Source organism: Engraulis encrasicolus, chromosome 10, assembly GCF_034702125.1.
Source record: "Engraulis encrasicolus isolate BLACKSEA-1 chromosome 10, IST_EnEncr_1.0, whole genome shotgun sequence".
NCBI lineage: Eukaryota > Metazoa > Chordata > Actinopteri > Clupeiformes > Engraulidae > Engraulis > Engraulis encrasicolus.
In genome coordinates, this window is record NC_085866.1 from 21,768,884 (window position 1) to 21,788,186 (window position 19,303).

Here is a 19,303-nt window from a genome sequence, read left to right on the forward strand (position 1 = left end):
TTGTCTGACAATAGGCTACATTGAATTATACAGTACAATCCAGTAAGCATTAATATGGCGCACTGTGTGTGGGCAGAAACCTTTCATCTACTTCAATAGTGGTGACTCTCGTGGTATTGTTGCAGCTTCTGACATATCTCCAAAGTTAATTAGAAATGAAAACTTTCGGTCTGACTTTGTGTGGTGGACAGTGCTGAGGCAGCTGACGGGAGTATGGATGAAAGAAGTAGGAAGTCGTTGGGTTTGCCATATGACTTGCCGCAGACACTACCAGGCTTTTGTTTTCGTTTTCAATGGGCATTGTTTGGGAACACTGACAGGGTGGTGAGCTCTGATTGGCCGACGAAGTAGACAATAACTCATCAGCGACGTGCTTATTGGCGCAGGCACACGCAGATGGGAGATGTCTCCGCCCAGCGTAGCAAGTTTACTCCTTGTAACTTTCTCCGAAGTGAAGTAAGTTTCAGAGTTTGGAAGCGGTGAGGAGGACGAAGAAATCACCGCAAAGATGAAGCTGTGCGGAAGTTTTCTCGGTAAGTTCTCTACTTTTCCTACACAACTTGACGCAACCAGTGGCTGTAGAAACAAGTTAGCGCAAAGAGTCTAACTTTCTTTACTCTTTGGCATGTGGTGCTCATAAACGAATAGCCTACAACAACAGTGGTCTTAAAAGTTGTTATTGAATTTGGTTAGATTGTTGTTATTTCTATTCATGTTTCTAAAGGAGTAAACTTGCTGTCATTTTAAAATGATAAGGCTATTAGTGTCATAGTTTGCGTTGAACTGTCCAACGCCAAAGAACTCGAGTTTGATATAAACATTGCTCTTGTCTAGGCCTATAAGATCTCTGAAGTTGGGTATTTTCAGGTCTGTTGACAAAGTTACATCAAAATCTTAGTGTGTATTTTCTATTTCAACAATGAAGGACTTGTTTCCACCCAGCAGATGACCTAGGAGTCTTTGTGCTGGGCTGAACTAGCCAAACTTACAGCCGGCCAGACAGTTTTCAGACAAAGGCAACTTTTGTTTCCCCTGGGGATATGTGTTTCGAACTCTATAGGGACAGAGTCAGTGCTGCGCCGTATTAAAGTTTGTGTGTGTGTGTGTGTGTGTGTGTGTGTGTGTGTGTGTGTGTGTGTGTGTGTGTGTGTGTGTGTGTGTGTGTGTGTGTGTGTGTGTGTGTGTGGAGGAGGAGGAGGAGGAGGAGGAGGAGGTAGGGCCAGCCGGCTTGGCAGATCGCTCCATCTGTCTCTGCTGGGAGGGGACGTGTGTGAGTGGGGCTTCCCTCTCAACTTATTCTTTCAGCAGGCTCTCTCTCTATGCAATATTTATACGCATAGCTCTGACTAGCACTAGCAGCCGACAACTTTAATTGTATGCGGCTGCAACAGGGCTGTCCATCTGTGATGATGATGATGCGCTCTGCGAAGTGATCGAGAAGAGAGAAAAAGTCCCAGCTGGTAATCGTAGAAGTTGGCCTCATTAAATATTCACAAAGTCTTTCAGAGTTGCTCTTGAGAACATACACTCTATATTGTTTGCAAATCTTTTGTAGTTTCGGCCTATAGCTTGTAACTGAAACTAGGCTACTCCAAACTGGACACGAAATAAAACAATTTCAACAACATTTGTTATTATTGATAATAATGTTGTTATGCCCAATACATGAGTTTTTACCTAACTTTGCCATTAGGTGTATATCTGAATGCAATAGGTTGTTCTTACCACTGGAGCTTTTCAGTGTAAAGAAGAGCAAGTCTATTACAACGTAAGCTATTCTGCACTATACTGGCGATATGCAGAAAAAATGGAGGTCATCTATCATAACCCAGGAAGAAGACTGTGCTTTGGTCTATTCTGGAGTAGGTATATTTACTTAACTGTATCACTGCGCAAAGCGAAGTAGTTCTCAAAAATGTAATTTGGATGGGAATTAGATGCGTAAACAAACATGATATTAGCAAAATGCATTACTAATAATGTTGTCAGATTGGCCTATGCGTAAGAACATTGAACACACCTCGAATAGCATTTTATATTTATACAAGAGCACGGGATGATGAGCCTCATTGAAAAGCATTTAAAAAGTCGACACCATTCTCCCCATGGTTGGTGGCTGGAAGAATCATGTGACCTGCACTATGAGTGAACACGATTCGCTGTTGGTTTTGAGCAGGCTGCTCGTGCAGGGCACTTTGCGTTTCTGTCCATGGTTCTGAAATCACTGCTCGCGCTGTCTTGGGTGCTGAATTTTCAGAGACATCCACCGTTCCACTTTCAGGACCTGTTATAAGAGTCTGCTGCTTTGACCTGTTTTATGTCTTATTCAAATAAAAAAATAGAGATTGTTACTGGTAGGCTATTATGATTTGTGTTCATTTGGTACAATCGGTGGGCAAACATTGTCGTTTTACCCAAACTATTTTCGTGGGGTTTCGCTGTTGATGTATTGGAGTGGTTTGGTAGGGTAGGGTAATACCATTGTGTGGTACAATGGGGGTTCTCAGATGACAACTGTAACAGAGTCCCTGTTCTGTAATACGATCAATGTCAGAAGTTTTCTGGCATCAGCAAAGAATACATTTCGGAAGGTGCAGGACATCACACACGCATTTGTTAAGCATTTTGCCTTTGCATTTCTTGCAATCTATTATGCAAGTCAGACACGAGTAAAGCATATCATACCAATTATTATATTCGGATGTTAGTGTAGTGGGGGTGCAGGGCTGTATTGGAGGCCCTGCCCATTTTTTGCTGTAGGTTTTACCCTGGTGATGTCACAACATCAGAGGGGAAAGGAGGGGCGAACAATGGCCCGTGAACCATAGGTAAGTGATATTATTCTCGTCGACAAAGCAATAGGGACGATGCAATAGGCAATATTCAGGAACATTCCTATTTAGGGAAAGGTGAATATATTAGCTTTACTGTGGAGACGTTGTGCGTTTGGCGAGTTCCAGAGGTCCAAGTTTGGTGAACGTCAGACAGGGACTATAACTGAGACGCCGAAGACGGGCTTCAACATTGAAGTTACATGAAGGCCATATCTTAATAGAGGATTTTGTGGAAGAGCGATGCTAACGGTATTCATTCTGAATTATTCTGTCTTTTGCTGAATGGTGTATTCTGGATTCTATTTATTTTATTCACTCGTCTGTCAACGGACCAACCATGGCCGTTCCATTGCCCTCGTAAGCTTGACTACTAATCTCTTAAAGAAGCAGTCTCTGGCTATCCCTGTAGCTTTTGTGAGTGCATTACTTCATCCTCTATTTGACAATATTCATGGATCTTGCTCTACAATGCTGTAGTTTATTCCCAAAGATCTGTTTTGATGGAACCGGCGTATTCATGACTCAGGAACTCAAGGCGCAGGGCAATGGTGGAATTGGAAAATATATGAGCTGCGATGTTTTGTTCCGTAATATTTTAGAGACACATACTTTTGGTCTAAATGATTCCATGGTAAGGCTACTGTAATTCTAAGCAAAGTTAAAAGCCAAGTTGTCATTCGACGCACTAAACAACACCTGCGTAAAACACCTGATGTTCTAAAGTTTCTATAGGCTGCTCGTGAAAAGCCATTATTTGAGCACAAAGTTTTGTCGACCATTTCAACGGGAATGGTTATGCAAGTCATGCGAAATGTTAATATATGTAGGCTATGTGGCAGCAAGTATGGCGCTCGCACGAAGCCCTTTAAAATGCACTGGATGCGTCGCGTGAAAGTCAAGCAAAACAGGGCAGCTGCTTCAAATGAGCTAGTTTCAGTGGATGTTGTAGGCTATGCCATCATTGCTATAGCCTATCACTGTAGGCTACCTTATCAGAAGGCCTTAAAGTACATCAAGACGCTTATATGGCGTGTAGTAAGCCTCCGAGTTCGGTTTCAGGTGCTTTCGAATGCATCACAGCATCATCTATGTTTTCTCCCCCAAAGTATGAATAGAACTTGATCGGGTGTTAGCTTAGAATTCAGGGAAGTCTATGGCCCAGGGTAAACAAAGCGCACCAATTGACAGGTACCCCATTGCTCCATCGTTGGGGAAAGTCATCAAAGCTATCTAAATACATTCGTAGACTCTTATCATGTTGTTGTGTTGTCGCGGAAGGTTTTCTTCACCTTGGTGAAATTCGTGCATAGGCGTGGTAGCCTACTGTATAAACTGTGAAACGAATGGTTACGTGCAGTTGGGGGATGCGCTTTCGATGCCGGGGCCTATCGAACAAAAGGCGTCATAGCAATTGTACATTTTCGTCGCTGTGGAGGTTCCCTGTGGTTGAATTGATATTTCGTTGTTTAATTCATCGTTCGTTGAAAAAAAATAACCCCTGAAATGACAATGTTGTCGAGTGCGACTAGAAAAATGTTCAATGATGTTGTTCAGCATCCTTGAAAATGTATGCCCAAGATGTTCTTGGCCAAGGCTACTGTAACATTGCCTCCGGCACATTGCATTCAGCCATATTGAATACAGAAATGAATACTGTTTTCCCTGCTGCTATTTTACTCGTAGCCTACGCATTAGGTGCGTAGCCTTGACCATCTGGTTGGAAATTCCTTTTCCATTCCAGATGTTAAATGCTTATACTCGACGTATATTACCACTTTACTGATGCCAGGCTGTCGAGGTTTCCCCGTTTATGATGACAAATGCCAACTGATGGAACTACCCGGCTGTTGTAGGCCTACCAGCAGCTCGCAGAATATTTAATTAGTTGCTTACTCTAAACCTTTACTAAGCCTTTTCCAAACACCTTTCCATACCTTGGTGAGGTAGTTCAGGTCAGCCGGTTTTGTGGAATGGTGGAGCCTTATATAGCGCCGCTGTGTTGTTATTTCAGTGTGGTTTATATAATTTGGTGAGGAGGAAAAAAGTAGGATACTCGTGGTAAACTCTGAGCGTGTCTTTCCACTGAAAGTGCCATCTCTCCTGGGAGCGTTCATGCGTAGCCGGTGTGACGCGCACGAGGGCAGCAGGTGCTCCTTGAAACGTAATCAGGAGCCCGGTAATGAGCAGGCGCGTGAAACAGCTGGGACGCGCGCGGCTCTCTCCTCTCGTTTTGGAGCACCTTAATCGACACTGGTGCTACGAAGGCACGCGAGTAGTGTCACAGGATGATGTAGTGTTCACAGCGACCACAAGAATGACTTCAGTGTTATGGTCCCTGGGGATAGCCCCCTCTGCCTTGCATATCAATTTCTTGAACATTATGGTTGGTAATCTGTTTATAATGGAATACCAGTTCGTTTGGTAATGCTATGTGTGTGTGTGTGTGTGTGTGTGTGTGTGTGTGTGTGTGTGTGTGTGTGTGTGTGTGTGTGTGTGTGTGTGTGTGTGTGTGTGTGCGCGCGTGTGCAAATGACCTCACATATTTTAACGACCTCCATTATCAAACTCATTATCCTCTTCACAACACAATAACAACAATTTTGCAGGATCTGATATTCAAAATTACAAATTACATGCTTCCCCATTGTAAAGAGATTCCAATTAGCAAAGCTGTGTGCATGGAGCCCAAGACACTTCCAATGTGTTGGGGAGTAACTCAGTGTCATGTCTGTGTCCCCCCTTGCAGAGAATGAGTTCCGAGGGCAGCTGCTGAACCAGAGGTGGACGCGAGGGGACCGAGACAGCAGCGGAGACACCAAGAGGACGCGGCGAGCCAAGGTAACGACTGGTGCACTTCACACATATGAGACACGCACGCACACACGCATACAAACATGAACGAACACACACACACACACACACACACACACACACACACACACACACACACACACACACACACACACACACACACACACACACACACACACACACACACACACACACACTGGTGGCACACAAACTCAGACAGACATGCAAAAACACATCTCTACACATGTGCACGGCCGCTCACACACACACACAAACAACACTGCATGAAGAAAGAGTGTGTTTTGATATAGGCACATTGTGAATGGCCTGCATTATGTTCTTCATGCAGCGCTGTGAGGAGCAGAACAGCTGTTTTGTTAAGAGGGCACATCAGGCTTCATTCATCTGATGTATGCTCTCTCTCTCTCTCTCTCTCTCTCTCTCTCTCTCTCTCTCTCTCTCTCTCTCTCTCACACACTCTCTCTCTCTCACTCTCTCTCTCGTTCTCTCATTTTGCCACTGTCTCTTTGTCTCTCTTCCTATCCCTGTCTTAGTATCTCTCCCTTTCACTCTCATTTGTTTCCTTTCTCCCTCATTCTCTCATTCTCTCATCCTCTCATTCTCTCATTTTCTCTTTGTCTCTGTTTCTCTGCTTCTCTCTCTCTCTCTCTCTCTCTCTCTCTCTCTCTCTCTCTCTCTCTCTTGCCCTTGCCCTCTCTGTACCCCTCTCTATGTATTTCCCTTGACCCCTTCTCGCTTCCCTTTGGAAGAAAGGAAACTCTACACAGGAAAAACAGCTGAGTAATTTTCCCAGAGTCACAACAATTTTCCTCTTAACGAGTATATTTATCTCTGAATCGAGTTCATAGAGTAAAATTTCGAGTAAGAGTAGGAGCAAATTTTCAGAGTAGTTCTAGGCCTAAGTGAGAAATAGGCGGAGCTTCTTACAAAATTAAGTTTCGTTTTCCAGCCATATTGTATTTTCTACCACCGCTGCTGCTGAAGTCACGGAACAGCTCTCTGGGGGGAGAAATTCGCTGGATTTGAAAGTGAGTGTGTTTATAATCTTTCATAATCTACATGTGTTAAAAGGTAGGCTATTACAAAACAATGGACCGTACAAATGCACCGCAACAAACCGTAGGCAATGCAAGTGCGAGTGTTCAGTTCGGCTAACATTGGTAGCTTTCCGTTGGCACAACATATTGCGCCTCCGAAATGATCTGCTCGTCATTGTGACTAAATGTAGGCTGTGGTTTCTAGCAAATTGTGGAATTAGCACTGGCTGTGAAATGACAACTGGCTGTGAGCTGGATACGGTCAGCGTTGCCGTGTTTGGAAACCACATGTATGTAACTCTTGTTAAGAGTAAAAAGTGGTTCGTTGTGGTAAGGCTAAATGAGGAAAACCAATGAAGAAACCAATGATGAAAATCGCATTAATGCAATTTATGCAGTCCGACCTAGTCTATCAAATTGTGGAATTAAGCCTAGATGTGAAATAACTGGTTGTGAGCTCGAAAAGGTTAGTGTTGCCGTGTTTGGAGACCACATGTATGTAGCTCTCGTGAGAGTAAATTGGTTTGTTGTGGTAATGAAAAATGGATGAAAAGTGGATGAAAAATCACATTCCTGCAGTCCCATTTGATGTGACCGTCTGAACGATTGTTCCAAAAGTTGTGTGAAGGCTGTCGCAGTTTTGCAGAAGGCACAAACTATTTTTCAACCCGTCGCTACGTGGCCACTTCGGTCACATGTACTTGACTCTGAGTAGAGTCAGGGAGAGTAGAGAAATCGCTTAGAGAATCTCTGGTAGAGTGACGCACACGCGGTGCTGTCCCAAAAAAATATCTGGTGAGGTTCAGCTTTGCGTTGCGCCCGTTCTGATCGACCGTACACTTGTGAGGGAGTCTGGCGATAGTTCAGAAGGATATTCAAAGCGGAAAGATTATAACACGTTGTTTTTTTTCCTCCAACAGGATGGAAAACACCACCGTTGTCAGAGTGAAATATAAAGATCAGAAGAAATATGTGTTTTCTCCAACAACATTTACATTCGAGTCATTTTTGGAATGTGGTAAGGGTTTAAAACCGAAATAAACACTTGTAATGTTTAAATCATGTGTAAACTTTGAATTTACAGGACTGTTGAGAAACATTGGGCCCTTCTGCCTAAATGACTACATTACTGCCTTATTTATTAGGACTAAATTAGGGTATTACATTACTGCCTTTCATATCAGGGCCTGATTTTTTTTTTTAAAACCTCTTGAGCACTTAAACTTGAAAACCTAAAGTATTGCAGCCTACCCCAAACACAATTCCGTTGCCTTTTTTAACAATGACAATAAAACGTTGAATCTTTCTTCTCTAAAGTTGCCAGGAAATTTGACCTTCCGACAATGGACATTAAAGTCTTTGATGAGTCAAGGACCGAGGTTGATCAGGAAGCTTTTGCATACTTGATGAAGCAGCCAGATGTTCATGTCCTGGAAATTGATATCCCAGATACAACATCTGAAGGTAAATGCAACTTAGTTTTACACTTTACGCCAACACAATTGTCTGTACTTCCTGTTGATTCTTGCCCTCTAGCTGCAGTATTCAGCTGGTGTGTGAATGTGGGAAAGAGAGAGACAGAGAGTGTGTGTCTGCGTGTGTTTGCGTGTGCGTGTCTGCTTGTGTATGTATGCACCTTCTCACATGAACCCCAGACAACAGGTGCTGTGCTGCAGCCTCCAGAGCTGGTGTGTAAATGTGTACAAGTGTATGTGTATTTTGAAAGCGCTTTGAGACAACTTTAGATGTATATATTGCACTATATAAATACAGGTTGTATTGTATTGAAGGACAACTGTGATTTTTTTTTAAATTGTGTGTCACAGATTCTGTTAGCTCAGGCTCCCTTGCTGATGCTGAGGCTAGTTCTGGATCTGATGACACTGTGATACTGACCCCTAGCCCAAGACAATCAAAGCAAGGAGAGGAACGTCGTCTTGCCCAAGTAAGATTCATCAATTTTGTTTTGCATGTAGGCCTACAGATGTATTTTAAAGTCATTTGTCGGTTTCTCATATTTGTTTTATGTTTAACATCATTAATAGATGGTTGAAGACATCTTAAAAGGAAGCCCAGGAGGGGACAAGATCATGAATGAATATGCTCGGACAAAGTACCTGTCAGATAGCAGAAGGCGTGACCTGGTGAAGATATTGGTTGCTCATATGACAAATGAACATGGGTAGGTTTTCAAGAAATAATAATAATAATGTTGATGATGATTATCCGGGCCCTAAATGTATTTTTTCAAAAGGTAAAATGTCTGGTAGCCGTTCATTGCACTAGCCAAGAACGTACACTCACTAATGGGTCAAAGTGACTTGAAGTTGGTCTGTTCTGTCAGACAAACTGCCAAATTTCACCAGCATTTGGCTGTCTGGTCGGTATTAATTTAGAGCCCTGATTATTAGGACAGTACAGTAATTATAAATGGTTGGTTATGATGCTATGGCTCCTAATATGTTTGTATCGTGTGTGTGTTTGTAGAACAAGCCCGCCTCGGCGTGTAAAGGAAGACTACGCACTGGGTATCATCTCCCTCTTCCCCTATTTGGCTGACCCAAGGAGCAAGCTTGGCTATGTAATTAGCTTTCCTCTGTAGTCTTTTTTTTTAGAAATTGGTTGTATAAACCCTGATTTAATGAAGTGTAAATATCAATGAATTTATAACTATTTTGCTCTTGTAAAACATACAGTAAGAACTCTTTGTCTATTTGTTATATTTGTCATAGGAACATTATTACAACGCAGAAGATGGAAGTGGCTATTTGGCTTGGAGAATTAAAACTCTGCAGAAAGAAGCATCAGAGGGACGAGTTAAACGTCCACGACCTTCACAAGCAGGTGACTTATTTAAGTTATTGTTGAAATACATAATAGCACACAGGTTATGGTTATATTTCATTATCTCTCATAGCTAATATGGCCATCAAGTGCAGGGACTTGTAGTTTAAATCAAACACCGTCTGTAGTTTTGAGAATACTTTGATGTCTGGGAAAATAATAAGTAAGTGCATTTTGTATGTATATTTTCTGTTATTTCAGGTGGGCCATCTGTTGATAGAGATCCTTGCAAGGAAGGCAATTGGTTGAGCGATGAACGCCAGTGTCAGGAAGCAATTGCTCTGATGAAGCACACAGCTGATGAATCGGTGGTGAAGGAAAAGATGAGGTTGACCCTAGTCTATCGCCAGAAGATTCTGCGTGACACTGACAAATCAACTGATATCCTATCCATTTTTCCAAGATTCATGGACATACCAGGCCTGGTTAGTCTATAAGTATTCTTAAAAATGTGAATTCCAGAGTGATACTTCAGCTGCATTTTATACATCACTGATTTCTCCACTGTCTGTTTTGTAGATTGAGCAGGATTTTGCACTTCTCTTTGGTGACTCAACCTCTGCAAAGCTGATGGAAAAATGGTCCACAACATAAAACCAAAAGTCATTGCACAGAGCCGTGGCCTGACACAGACTGCGGATCTCCAAGACCTCATCCAGAATGCTCTCTCTACTGAAGTTGAAGAAGGTAACAGTAATGACAGCAGAAAAATAATTGTCAAAAAATATTACCAAACAAATAACCCATGTCAATGTGTTGGTGGTGAATGGATAAAGTCCACCACTCCACACTATCCTTTTACTTTTATTCTTGTCCTCCTTAATGTGCATGTACACAAGAAATAATGACTTCCATCGCATATGTCTCGTAGGTCACTTTTGGTGTTTACACACAGTTACTGTTATTTCCTAATTGCATTTTAGACAACAGGGGTCTTCATTCGTTTTATATGTGCATCTTGTCTGTCTTGTGTAATCCAGGTTGGGACAGTGACATGTCGTCCATACTTTTGCTGGTCCACCTTCTACCACCCTCCAATCCAGGGCGCAAAAGGCCAGGAAAGATTTCCGCTCATCGAGCCTGTGGTCATGTGGTGAAATTCATCAAGGTGAGGTTTCAGTCTAAAATAGTTTTGCATTGGAGCCCTAGGAGGGTGTTGAGAAGGAGACAGCTGGGGGAGGGGGAAATCTCAGTTGCAATTGGTATATTTTCTTTGTTAATACATTGGCAGGCTTATGATGTGGTCAAGGGGGTGTGGCAGGCTTATGATAAGGTCAAGGGGGAATTTGTTCTAAAAAGGTTTAGAACCACTGGTCCTTAAAAGGTGAACTGTGTAGCATTGTGTGCGAGAGTTGGTATTGCAACTAAGCTGCTCATTGAAACTGTGCTGCTTAATGTGCAGCTAAAATGTCTGTTTCTAGACATTCAAAATGGCAGACAGTTCATGCATGAAAAGTGATGGTGGTGGTAAGTATACATGAAAAAGGTACCCTTTGTGAATGGGCAGCATGGACCTTGGAAATAGCCTACAAAAAATGCACACTGCCCATTCGAAATAAAAGCTGATGGTTAGATTGAAACTGCTCCAAAATGTCTTGTTCTTCTTTTGACAAGACATAGATGAAAGAATAGCAAAACTGTATTAAAAAACATACATGTTTCTTTAATATATACATGCAGTACAATTATATTTCTCCAAGCTGTTCTGAAGGTACCTTTTTGTCTTTACTTTGTGTGAAAAAGGATTAATGAATATAGTAATTCTAACTTGATTTGTATAATACCTTTTATTTTCCAACTTTCACCAAAGCCATAGTTATTTTGTCACATACAATGATGATAGCTACTTTGTAATGTGTAAAACCTCTTTATACAGGTTTTCTCTTGACATTAGGTCTCTTGTGTGTTTCCTTTCACAGACTGGTGCCAGCATTCAGGGCCATTTGGAGGGCATCACACAGAGTGTCCAGCCATATCTACTTGCAGTTGGACCAAAGAAAAGTATGATCCAATCTTACTTCATTGTTGTTGACAAACAGGCCTTGCCATGCAAGTCCTCCAATTCACTGACTGCATTCGATGAGCTTTTTAAAGCTCATTATGTTTTCGGTACCACTTACTGCCATGAGCTCACAAATGTGTTCACTTTCTTGCAAACAACCATCTATGACATAGATGTTGAAATTACCAAAGTCAATCCAAGAGTAGCTGAGCTTAGAGCAAGAATGCTGCAGTAGACAGAATGATTTGTTTCATTTGTCAGAAGAGTCATGCTGATGCTAATAGCCTCATACGGCACTTCAAACTTGTTCATGGCCCTCTAATATGCCATTATCAGTTCTCACACAAACAGCCAACTCTGGTCTGAACATTCTTCCATGTACCTTGGCCCATTTAACTTTAAGAACCCTGGCCCTAACTGGTACTTCAAGTTTTTCTGCCACCTTACCACCAAACTTCATTTAATTCAAGGAGACCATTTTTCCAGGACCCATTTTCAACTCGTTTGGATCAAATGTTTGCCACAAGTAAGCCATCTGGCACTGGTGTTTTTTGGCTAAAGTTTTAGTGATGTTTTTAAAACTTTTCAGTAAAACTTTTTCAAACATTGTGTTTGGCCTCGTATCTCATGCACCATGTATGTAACAGGGGCCCAATTTTACGTATACACATGGGATAATGCACCATGAGATGATGCTTAGGTAACAACCTTTTGTTAGGATATAAGTCCTTGAACAAACCATGGTGCTCTGAAATTAGATGCTTCAAATATATGGTGATGCATTGGGATATAACTGAAGAAAAAGCAATGTTGACACTTGAAGTACCAGTTAGGGCCAGGGTTCTGAAAGTGAAATGGGCCAAGGTCAATGGAAGAATGTTCAGACCAGAGTTTGCTGTTTGTGTGAGAACTGATAATGACATGCTGGTTTTCCATGTAATCAAGAATGTTCTCATCAAAGATGAGCAGGTTATCTTGATGACAGATGCTCTTAAAACACGTTGTTTAGATGAACATACCCATGCATACAAGGTTTCACATACCACTGGAGACCCTTTTGTGTTAGACATTAAGACTCTAATGTACAGGAATTTTGATGTACTGACATCATATGGTACTGACGACGATTTGTTTATTGTACCTCATTGTTTTATGTAATCCTGATTTCATCTCTCATTTCATCTCTCTCTCTCTCTCTCTCTCTCTCTCTCTCTCTCTCTCTCTCTCTCTCTCTCTCTCGCACGCACACACGCGCACACACCTTTTCTCTCTCTCTCTCTCTCTCTCTCTCTCTCTCTCTCTCTCTCTCTCTCTCTCTCAAATGTTTGTCTTTATTTTATGTAATTGCACTGTTTATTTTTTATTTATATATGTATATTTGTCCATTGTGAATGAACATTTTTTATTTATTTATTTTTTCATTTTATTCATTTGTTATTTTACTGTACTACTATTTTACTACAAATGTATATTTAATTTATAATATACTATTGTATATTACTAATGTACTATTTTATTATTTTTTACAAGTTTTTTTGGAATTTGTAATTATGTGAAACTGAAAATAAACTAAGACATGGGAGTACAATTTGTTTATTTTTATTGGTTTCTCTAGAGAGAGTTAGTTTTTAACTCTTTAATTGATCATAAACATCTCTTGATGTAGAGTAAAAAAAAGTCAGAGTTAAATTAAACAACTCACAATAGAGTTAAAAAAAATGTCAGAGTAAATTAAAACGACTCATAATAGAGTCACGTTAACTCTGAACTGAGTATATCGTATGAAGAGTAAATTTCAAAACACTCTAATTTGAGTCTAATCGCATCACGCAGAGTAAAATATTTACTCTAAATGGAGGAGAATTTACTCTAGAAAAAATACTCTTTCAAAAGAGTATTTTTTACTCTTTTTAGATAGGGACCAAATACTATCTGTGGCAGAGTAAAATTTTCTTCAATTTGAGTAAATTTTACTCAGGCAAATTTCCTGTGTACACAGGGTGCACAGGGTATTGATTTCCGTGTTTGAGAGCATATTTAGAAGGCTGGAGTGTGTAGTATCTATTAGCTGTAATTTGAGCTTGCAAGCTTGGGGGAGAGGAACTATTAGATCCCCTTGCTGCTTTCTGGAGGACGTGGAATTTAAATATACAGCCTTGATCAAAGGATATTACTGTATATTCCACAGTTAATTCCTTGTTAGTAAGAATGTGAATACAATATATGGGAGTGGGACAATAGAGGGTGTTATAAGTAGGTTTTTATCTGAAATGGTCTCAGAAAATGAAGCATGAACCAAGGCAAGAAGAGAGAGAGAGAGAGAGAGAGAGACAGAGAGACAGAGTGAGAAAGAGACAGAGAGAGAGAGAGAGAGAGAGAGAGAGAGAGAGAAAAGTTGTGGCGAGACTGGAGATAGAAGCTGAAGCTGCTATGTTTGGTCACATCTGTGTGTGTGTGTGTGTGTGTGTGTGTGTGTGTGTGTGTGTGTGTGTGTGTGTGTGTGTGTGTGTGTGTGTGTGTGTGTGTGTGTGTGTGTGTGTGTGTGTGCGCGCGCGTGTGTCTTTGCAGATGAGTCAGGATGCAGATGAGAAGAGGACGCGGACGCGCTCCAAGGGCATCAGAGGTGGGTAACGTCACCATGACGTCCGGCCAGGTACCCGGGGTCACCTGTCCCACCGTCACTTCTACTGCTGCTGGCCTCGTTGACGCTAAGCAGCAGTAAAATGCAGTGTTAACTCAGTACTTAACCCCTTTGTGCAGAGCCCATGTTATAACCTTACTGTCACCAAAATTGTCATGACCAAGTGTTAATCAGCTACGTAGCCTCAGAGCAGATGGGGTTGTCGGCAGCCTATTCACTAATTGCTGAAAATACTTAACATCTTAACAACATTGTTATGGCGTTGCAGAGAGCCTTAAATAACAGATCAAGACATAGCCAAAGCAGTCAACCCCGTTGCGCAGAGCCGATGTTATGACCTTACAGTCAAAAGTGTAATGACCACGTGTTAATCGGCTACTTAAGACTCTCAGAAGCTAATGTCACAGCAATGTTGTTATGATGCAGTTGGATCTCTTCAGTAATGAGTGAACAGGCCCGCCGGCGGGCCCATATGCACAAAGTGGCCACAGAGTTCATTTAACATCTTTTAGATTGTATGTGATTCAGTTCAACAAAGACGCTTTTGCACACCTCTGTAGTTGGGCAGGTGCGTAGGATGTTATCCCAGCGGGGTTGTTAGTCAAGTGCAAAGAAATCCTGCACACTGTCCATTCCACCAACACACTTTAATACAACGTTTCGGTCATTCGACCTTCTTCAGGTTAACTTTACCTGAAGAAGGTCGAATGACCGAAACGTTGTATTAAAGTTTGTTGTTGGAATGGACAGTGTGCAGGATTTCTTTGCAGATTATATGTGATTGATAGAGGTAGATAGATAGATAGATAGCATGAGAGAGAGAGAGAGAGAGAGAGAGAGAGAGAGGAAGAGAGAGATATCCAAGTGCATCAGAGGTGGGTAGCACGTCACCATGATGCCAGACTAGGCCAGGCCAGGGTCATCAGCTTCACGTCACCGCTGTTGCTGCTGGCCTCGTTGCTGCCTGCCCGGACCAGATGATTTCATCTCCTCTTGTCCAACTTTATTAGCTAGATACTATATCAGGCTGCATTGTCCCAATGCGGGGCCGCTAGGCATCTGTGGGTGTGCCTCTACCCCTTAAACAAATGGATGGCAGTACATTTATTCACAAATCAAATCTGTAATTTGCACTGGAATAGTCGAGATATTATTTATGGAAATGATACCAGGTAACACTTAATAGGCTAAGGGTTAAACTAATGCTAAATAGTGGTCCTAGTGTTACCTAATACTATAGTAATTGATGTATTGATAGCCCAATTCAGAAATGTAAAAAAAACAAAACAACAATACATGTGGCTAGTCCAACCTGGATGTGAAACTATTCTGGATGATGCTGCCTCTTGCTCTGTTATCTGATCTCTGCGTTCTTTTTTGTCTTCTTTACAGTACCCCTGGAGCTTACAAGTACACAAGAGGGAAGATATGAAAGGTAAATAAAAATCGTCTCAATAACATTATGATTCTACTATATAGACATTATGATTTCTGTACAAAACTACATCAGGAACTTAAAAATAACAATTCTGCAGGCATATCTCTACGAACAACTTCTTTTACAATGCATTTGTCATAATATTTCTAAGCACGTAACTATGCACACAATGATACATACGCACATGTAAGCACAGACCATCAAACATCCTTGCTTTAGATGTTAGATAAAACAGAATTTAATCACCACCAGCATCATCCCAGTCATCCATAGCCCCTGTAATAATAAACACGTTCATTCCTCTTGAGCTGGGCCTGTGGGGACACACTGACAGGCAAACCATCTGTTCCTCCCCTACCTGCCTCCATGCCCCCATTTTGAAGCTGGTGGTTTTTCTTGTAAAGAGCAAACACGGTGTGTGTGTGTGTGTGTGTGTGTGTGTGTGTGTGTGTGTGTGTGTGTGTGTGTGTGTGTGTGTGTGTGTGTGTGTGTGTGTGTGTGTGTGTGTTTGTGTGTTGGTGTGTGTGTGTGTGTGTGTGTGTGTGTGTGTGTGTGTGTGTGTGTGTGTGTGTGTGTGTGTGTGTGTGTGTGTGTGTGTGTGTGTGTGTGTGTGTGTGTGTGTGTTGGTAGCACTGCCCTGCCTGTTTTAGGATCACCTGGGAGGCAACATACAGTATACCTCAATTAGTGTGTGTGTGTGTGTGTGTGTGTGTGTGTGTGTGTGTGTGTGTGTGTGTGTGTGTGTGTGTATGTGTGTGTGTGTGTGTGTGTGTGTGTGTGTGTGTGTGTATGTGTGTGTGGGTGTGTGTGTGTGTGTGTGTGTGTGTGTGTGTGTGTGTGTGTGTTGGTACATGTTAGTGTGTGTGTGTGCGTGTTTTCGTTCATGCGTGTGTGTGTGTGTGTGCGTTGTGTGTGTGTGTTTGTGTTTGTGTGTGTGCATGGCATCCTATACATTATCTGCAAACTCCTTGGAGGAGAGCCCAATTACTTTATTTTTAGGCAGAGAATCAATCATCACCTGTGTGGTCTCCCCTCCTTCCTCTTTCAGCTGCCCCATCCCCGGGTGCGATGGCCTGGGACACGTGAGTGGGAAGTATGCGCGGCACAGAAGGTAATTACCCTACACACACCCTACACAAACCTATCCAGCATAGCATGGAAAATCATTACATAGTGCATTTGAACACACCCTTTTGTACCTAGTGAAACACAAAATGGCTGGTAGCTCAAAAAAGTCGCAGTATCTTCTTTAAGTATATTTGTTGGACGCTCTTGGATGAAGGGGATCAGTTCAATTCAAAAAAGGGAAAAATCCAGGCAACTCCAGGTGAAAAAGGCCCTGATGAAGATCAGTGCGGTCAAAACATGTTGGCTTTTTTAATCATGTTTTAGCCCTATGACAATAAAGGCTTTTTAATGGACTTCCTCTTTTTCACTTGGAGTTGCCTGGAACACCCTTTTGTACATTGTGTAATATGACGTACAGTATGTTTCAGATTTTTCTGTGTTTATTCGCCCACGAACGTTTTGGGCAGAGCCCTTTTTCAGCGTGTAATGGCGATTGTGTGGGGGCGAATAAACACAGACAAATCTGAAGAGTGCTGTCCTTTGCTTCGTTCATTCATTTCTGGTTTATGTTGGATTCAGCACTCAGTTAAGAACTGTGAAAACCATTAGGTTATAGTGTGAGCGCGTCTTCTTTACTTTTTAAATACTACGTATGTTCCCATACAAGATCACATACAATGTTGCCCTACAAATTCAAACGTAAACTACTTTATCTATGTGAACATTGACAAGGTTTCCTACTATCCAGTGTGGTATATTTCACAGAAGAATGCAACCAAAATCTGAACTTGTGCCAGCCTTTAAGAAAGTCACAATTCATTCTAAATCATACAGTCTGATTAGTAATTAATTCAGAAATTCCACGTTGTTGTATATCTTAGAAGGTGAGAAAATGGATCGCACTCGGGTTCTTCTTTTCTTCTTTTTATTTTTTATTGTTTTACATAGCAGCAGAAGTGCGAGCAGCTGATCCACTTTCTCACCTTCTAAGTTATTCAACTGGAGACGCACCACACAGAAGAGCGCGGTGTATCTGAACTACTATGTTGTTGTATATGAAGAGTTCAGATGCAAAATCCCCTAATTGCCATTTCAGAATTGTTTATTTAATACAAGGCTATCAAAATTGCATATTTTTTAAATGTATTTATGTAATATAACTATGTATATGTATTATCGAATACATGAATGTAAACCAAACAAACAACAGGGTTCTCTAAAAATATAGAAGTGCAGGTCTTCAGAAATGGAGTTAGGGGGTTTTGCATCTGAACTCTTAATCTGTAAAATCCTTTCCACCTCTCTGTGCTCGTGTAGTGTGCTGGGCTGCCCATTGGCTAAGAAGAGGAAGCAGGAAGCCGAAGCAGACGAGCTCCAGCAACAGCAGCAGCAGCAACAGCAGCAGCCGGCCCCCAAGAAGAAAGCCAACCCCCTGAAGCTGGCCATGGACGACGGCTTCAACGCAGACAGCGACGCCAGCAGCGAAGCGGAGAACAAGGAGGAAGGGGCCGAGTCAGACGAGGAGGCCATCACAGAGAAGGACACAGACGCCACCACAGACGCCGAGAAACAGAACACAGAACAGCAACAACAACAAGGTGTGTAGGATGCTAGCAAAGGCGTCGACGTCGAAACGTCTTGGCACTTAAAAAAGTAAAGTTCCACATCTGAAGATGCTCCGGTGACTGCCTTCATTCCATGCAACTTCTAGTCCTTTCCTGTGGCGCACCAGATTGTGAAGTGCAGGAGCGCGGAAGATATCTCTTTTTATGCACTATCTTTATATTCTGTTAAAGTGCAGGGAACATGTCAGCTTAGGTACATAAGGTCAGCTTACATAATATGCACTCAAAGACAATGATAACTTTCAAACATACATACAGTAAATGTAACCGTTTGTGACCATTTGTGTTCTATACAGATGAAAACACAGCAGCTAGTCCTAAAGACAAAGAGGCAGAGGCCACAGCGTCCCAGTCCCCATCTCCGTCCCCATCTCCGTCCCCAGAGTCACAGTCAGAGGTCCCCAAAGAGGAGGAGCAGCAGCAGCAGCAGCAGCAGCAGGAGGAGGAGGAGCAGCAGCAGTCACAGTCGCAGGAGGAGGAGGTCACGCCCATCCAGCCCGTTACCATGGAGGCAGACAGCGAGGAGGCAGCACTCCAGGTTGCCGAGGAGATCCAGGCCGGAGAGGAGGAGGACGAGGAGGTGGACGAGGAGATGAGCGAACAGGAGCAGATGCGGGAACAGCTGAAGAATGCCGCCACCGCCGCCGTTCCACAGACGACAACGCAAGGCCACGACGAGGAAGAGGAGGATGAGAACGACGAAGAGGAAGGAGAGGAGGGGGAGGAGGAGAGGGAGTGCATGGGCGCACAGAAGAACAACTCGGACCACCAGTACTTCAGCGGGAACTATCAGAGACTGGCCACCAAAGATGCCCAGAAGGAGGAAGTAGAGGCGGAGGAAGAGGAGGAGGAGGAAGAGGATGAGGAAGAGGAGGAGGAGATGGAGATAGAGGATCAGGCTATTGCACAGGCCGTCGCTCCTGCTAACGACGCTCAGCAGGTGCTCTCCTCCGAGGAGATACCACAGGAGGAGGTGAAACAG

At 42.4% G+C, this 19,303-nt stretch overlaps 1 protein-coding gene and 1 long non-coding RNA gene across 2 annotated transcripts in view; both read left to right on the forward strand.

The window, feature by feature from the left end:
- The first annotated feature begins 508 nt into the window (after nt 1-508).
- Nucleotides 509-19,303, forward strand: part of myt1a (myelin transcription factor 1a) — a 39,002-nt gene continuing 20,207 nt past the window's right edge. The window contains exons 1-8 of the mRNA XM_063209432.1: nt 509-533; nt 5,581-5,672; nt 14,118-14,172; nt 15,583-15,625; nt 16,677-16,739; nt 18,014-18,294; nt 18,618-18,711; nt 18,784-19,294. Coding sequence (XP_063065502.1) covers nt 509-533; nt 5,581-5,672; nt 14,118-14,172; nt 15,583-15,625; nt 16,677-16,739; nt 18,014-18,294; nt 18,618-18,711; nt 18,784-19,294 — 1,164 coding nt within the window. The remainder of the gene's footprint in view (nt 534-5,580; nt 5,673-14,117; nt 14,173-15,582; nt 15,626-16,676; nt 16,740-18,013; nt 18,295-18,617; nt 18,712-18,783; nt 19,295-19,303) is intronic.
- LOC134456828 (uncharacterized) lies at nt 9,213-10,117 on the forward strand. The gene is made up of 4 exons (XR_010036381.1): nt 9,213-9,284; nt 9,436-9,547; nt 9,749-9,972; nt 10,067-10,117. It is a non-coding gene; the product is annotated as an uncharacterized LOC134456828 (long non-coding RNA).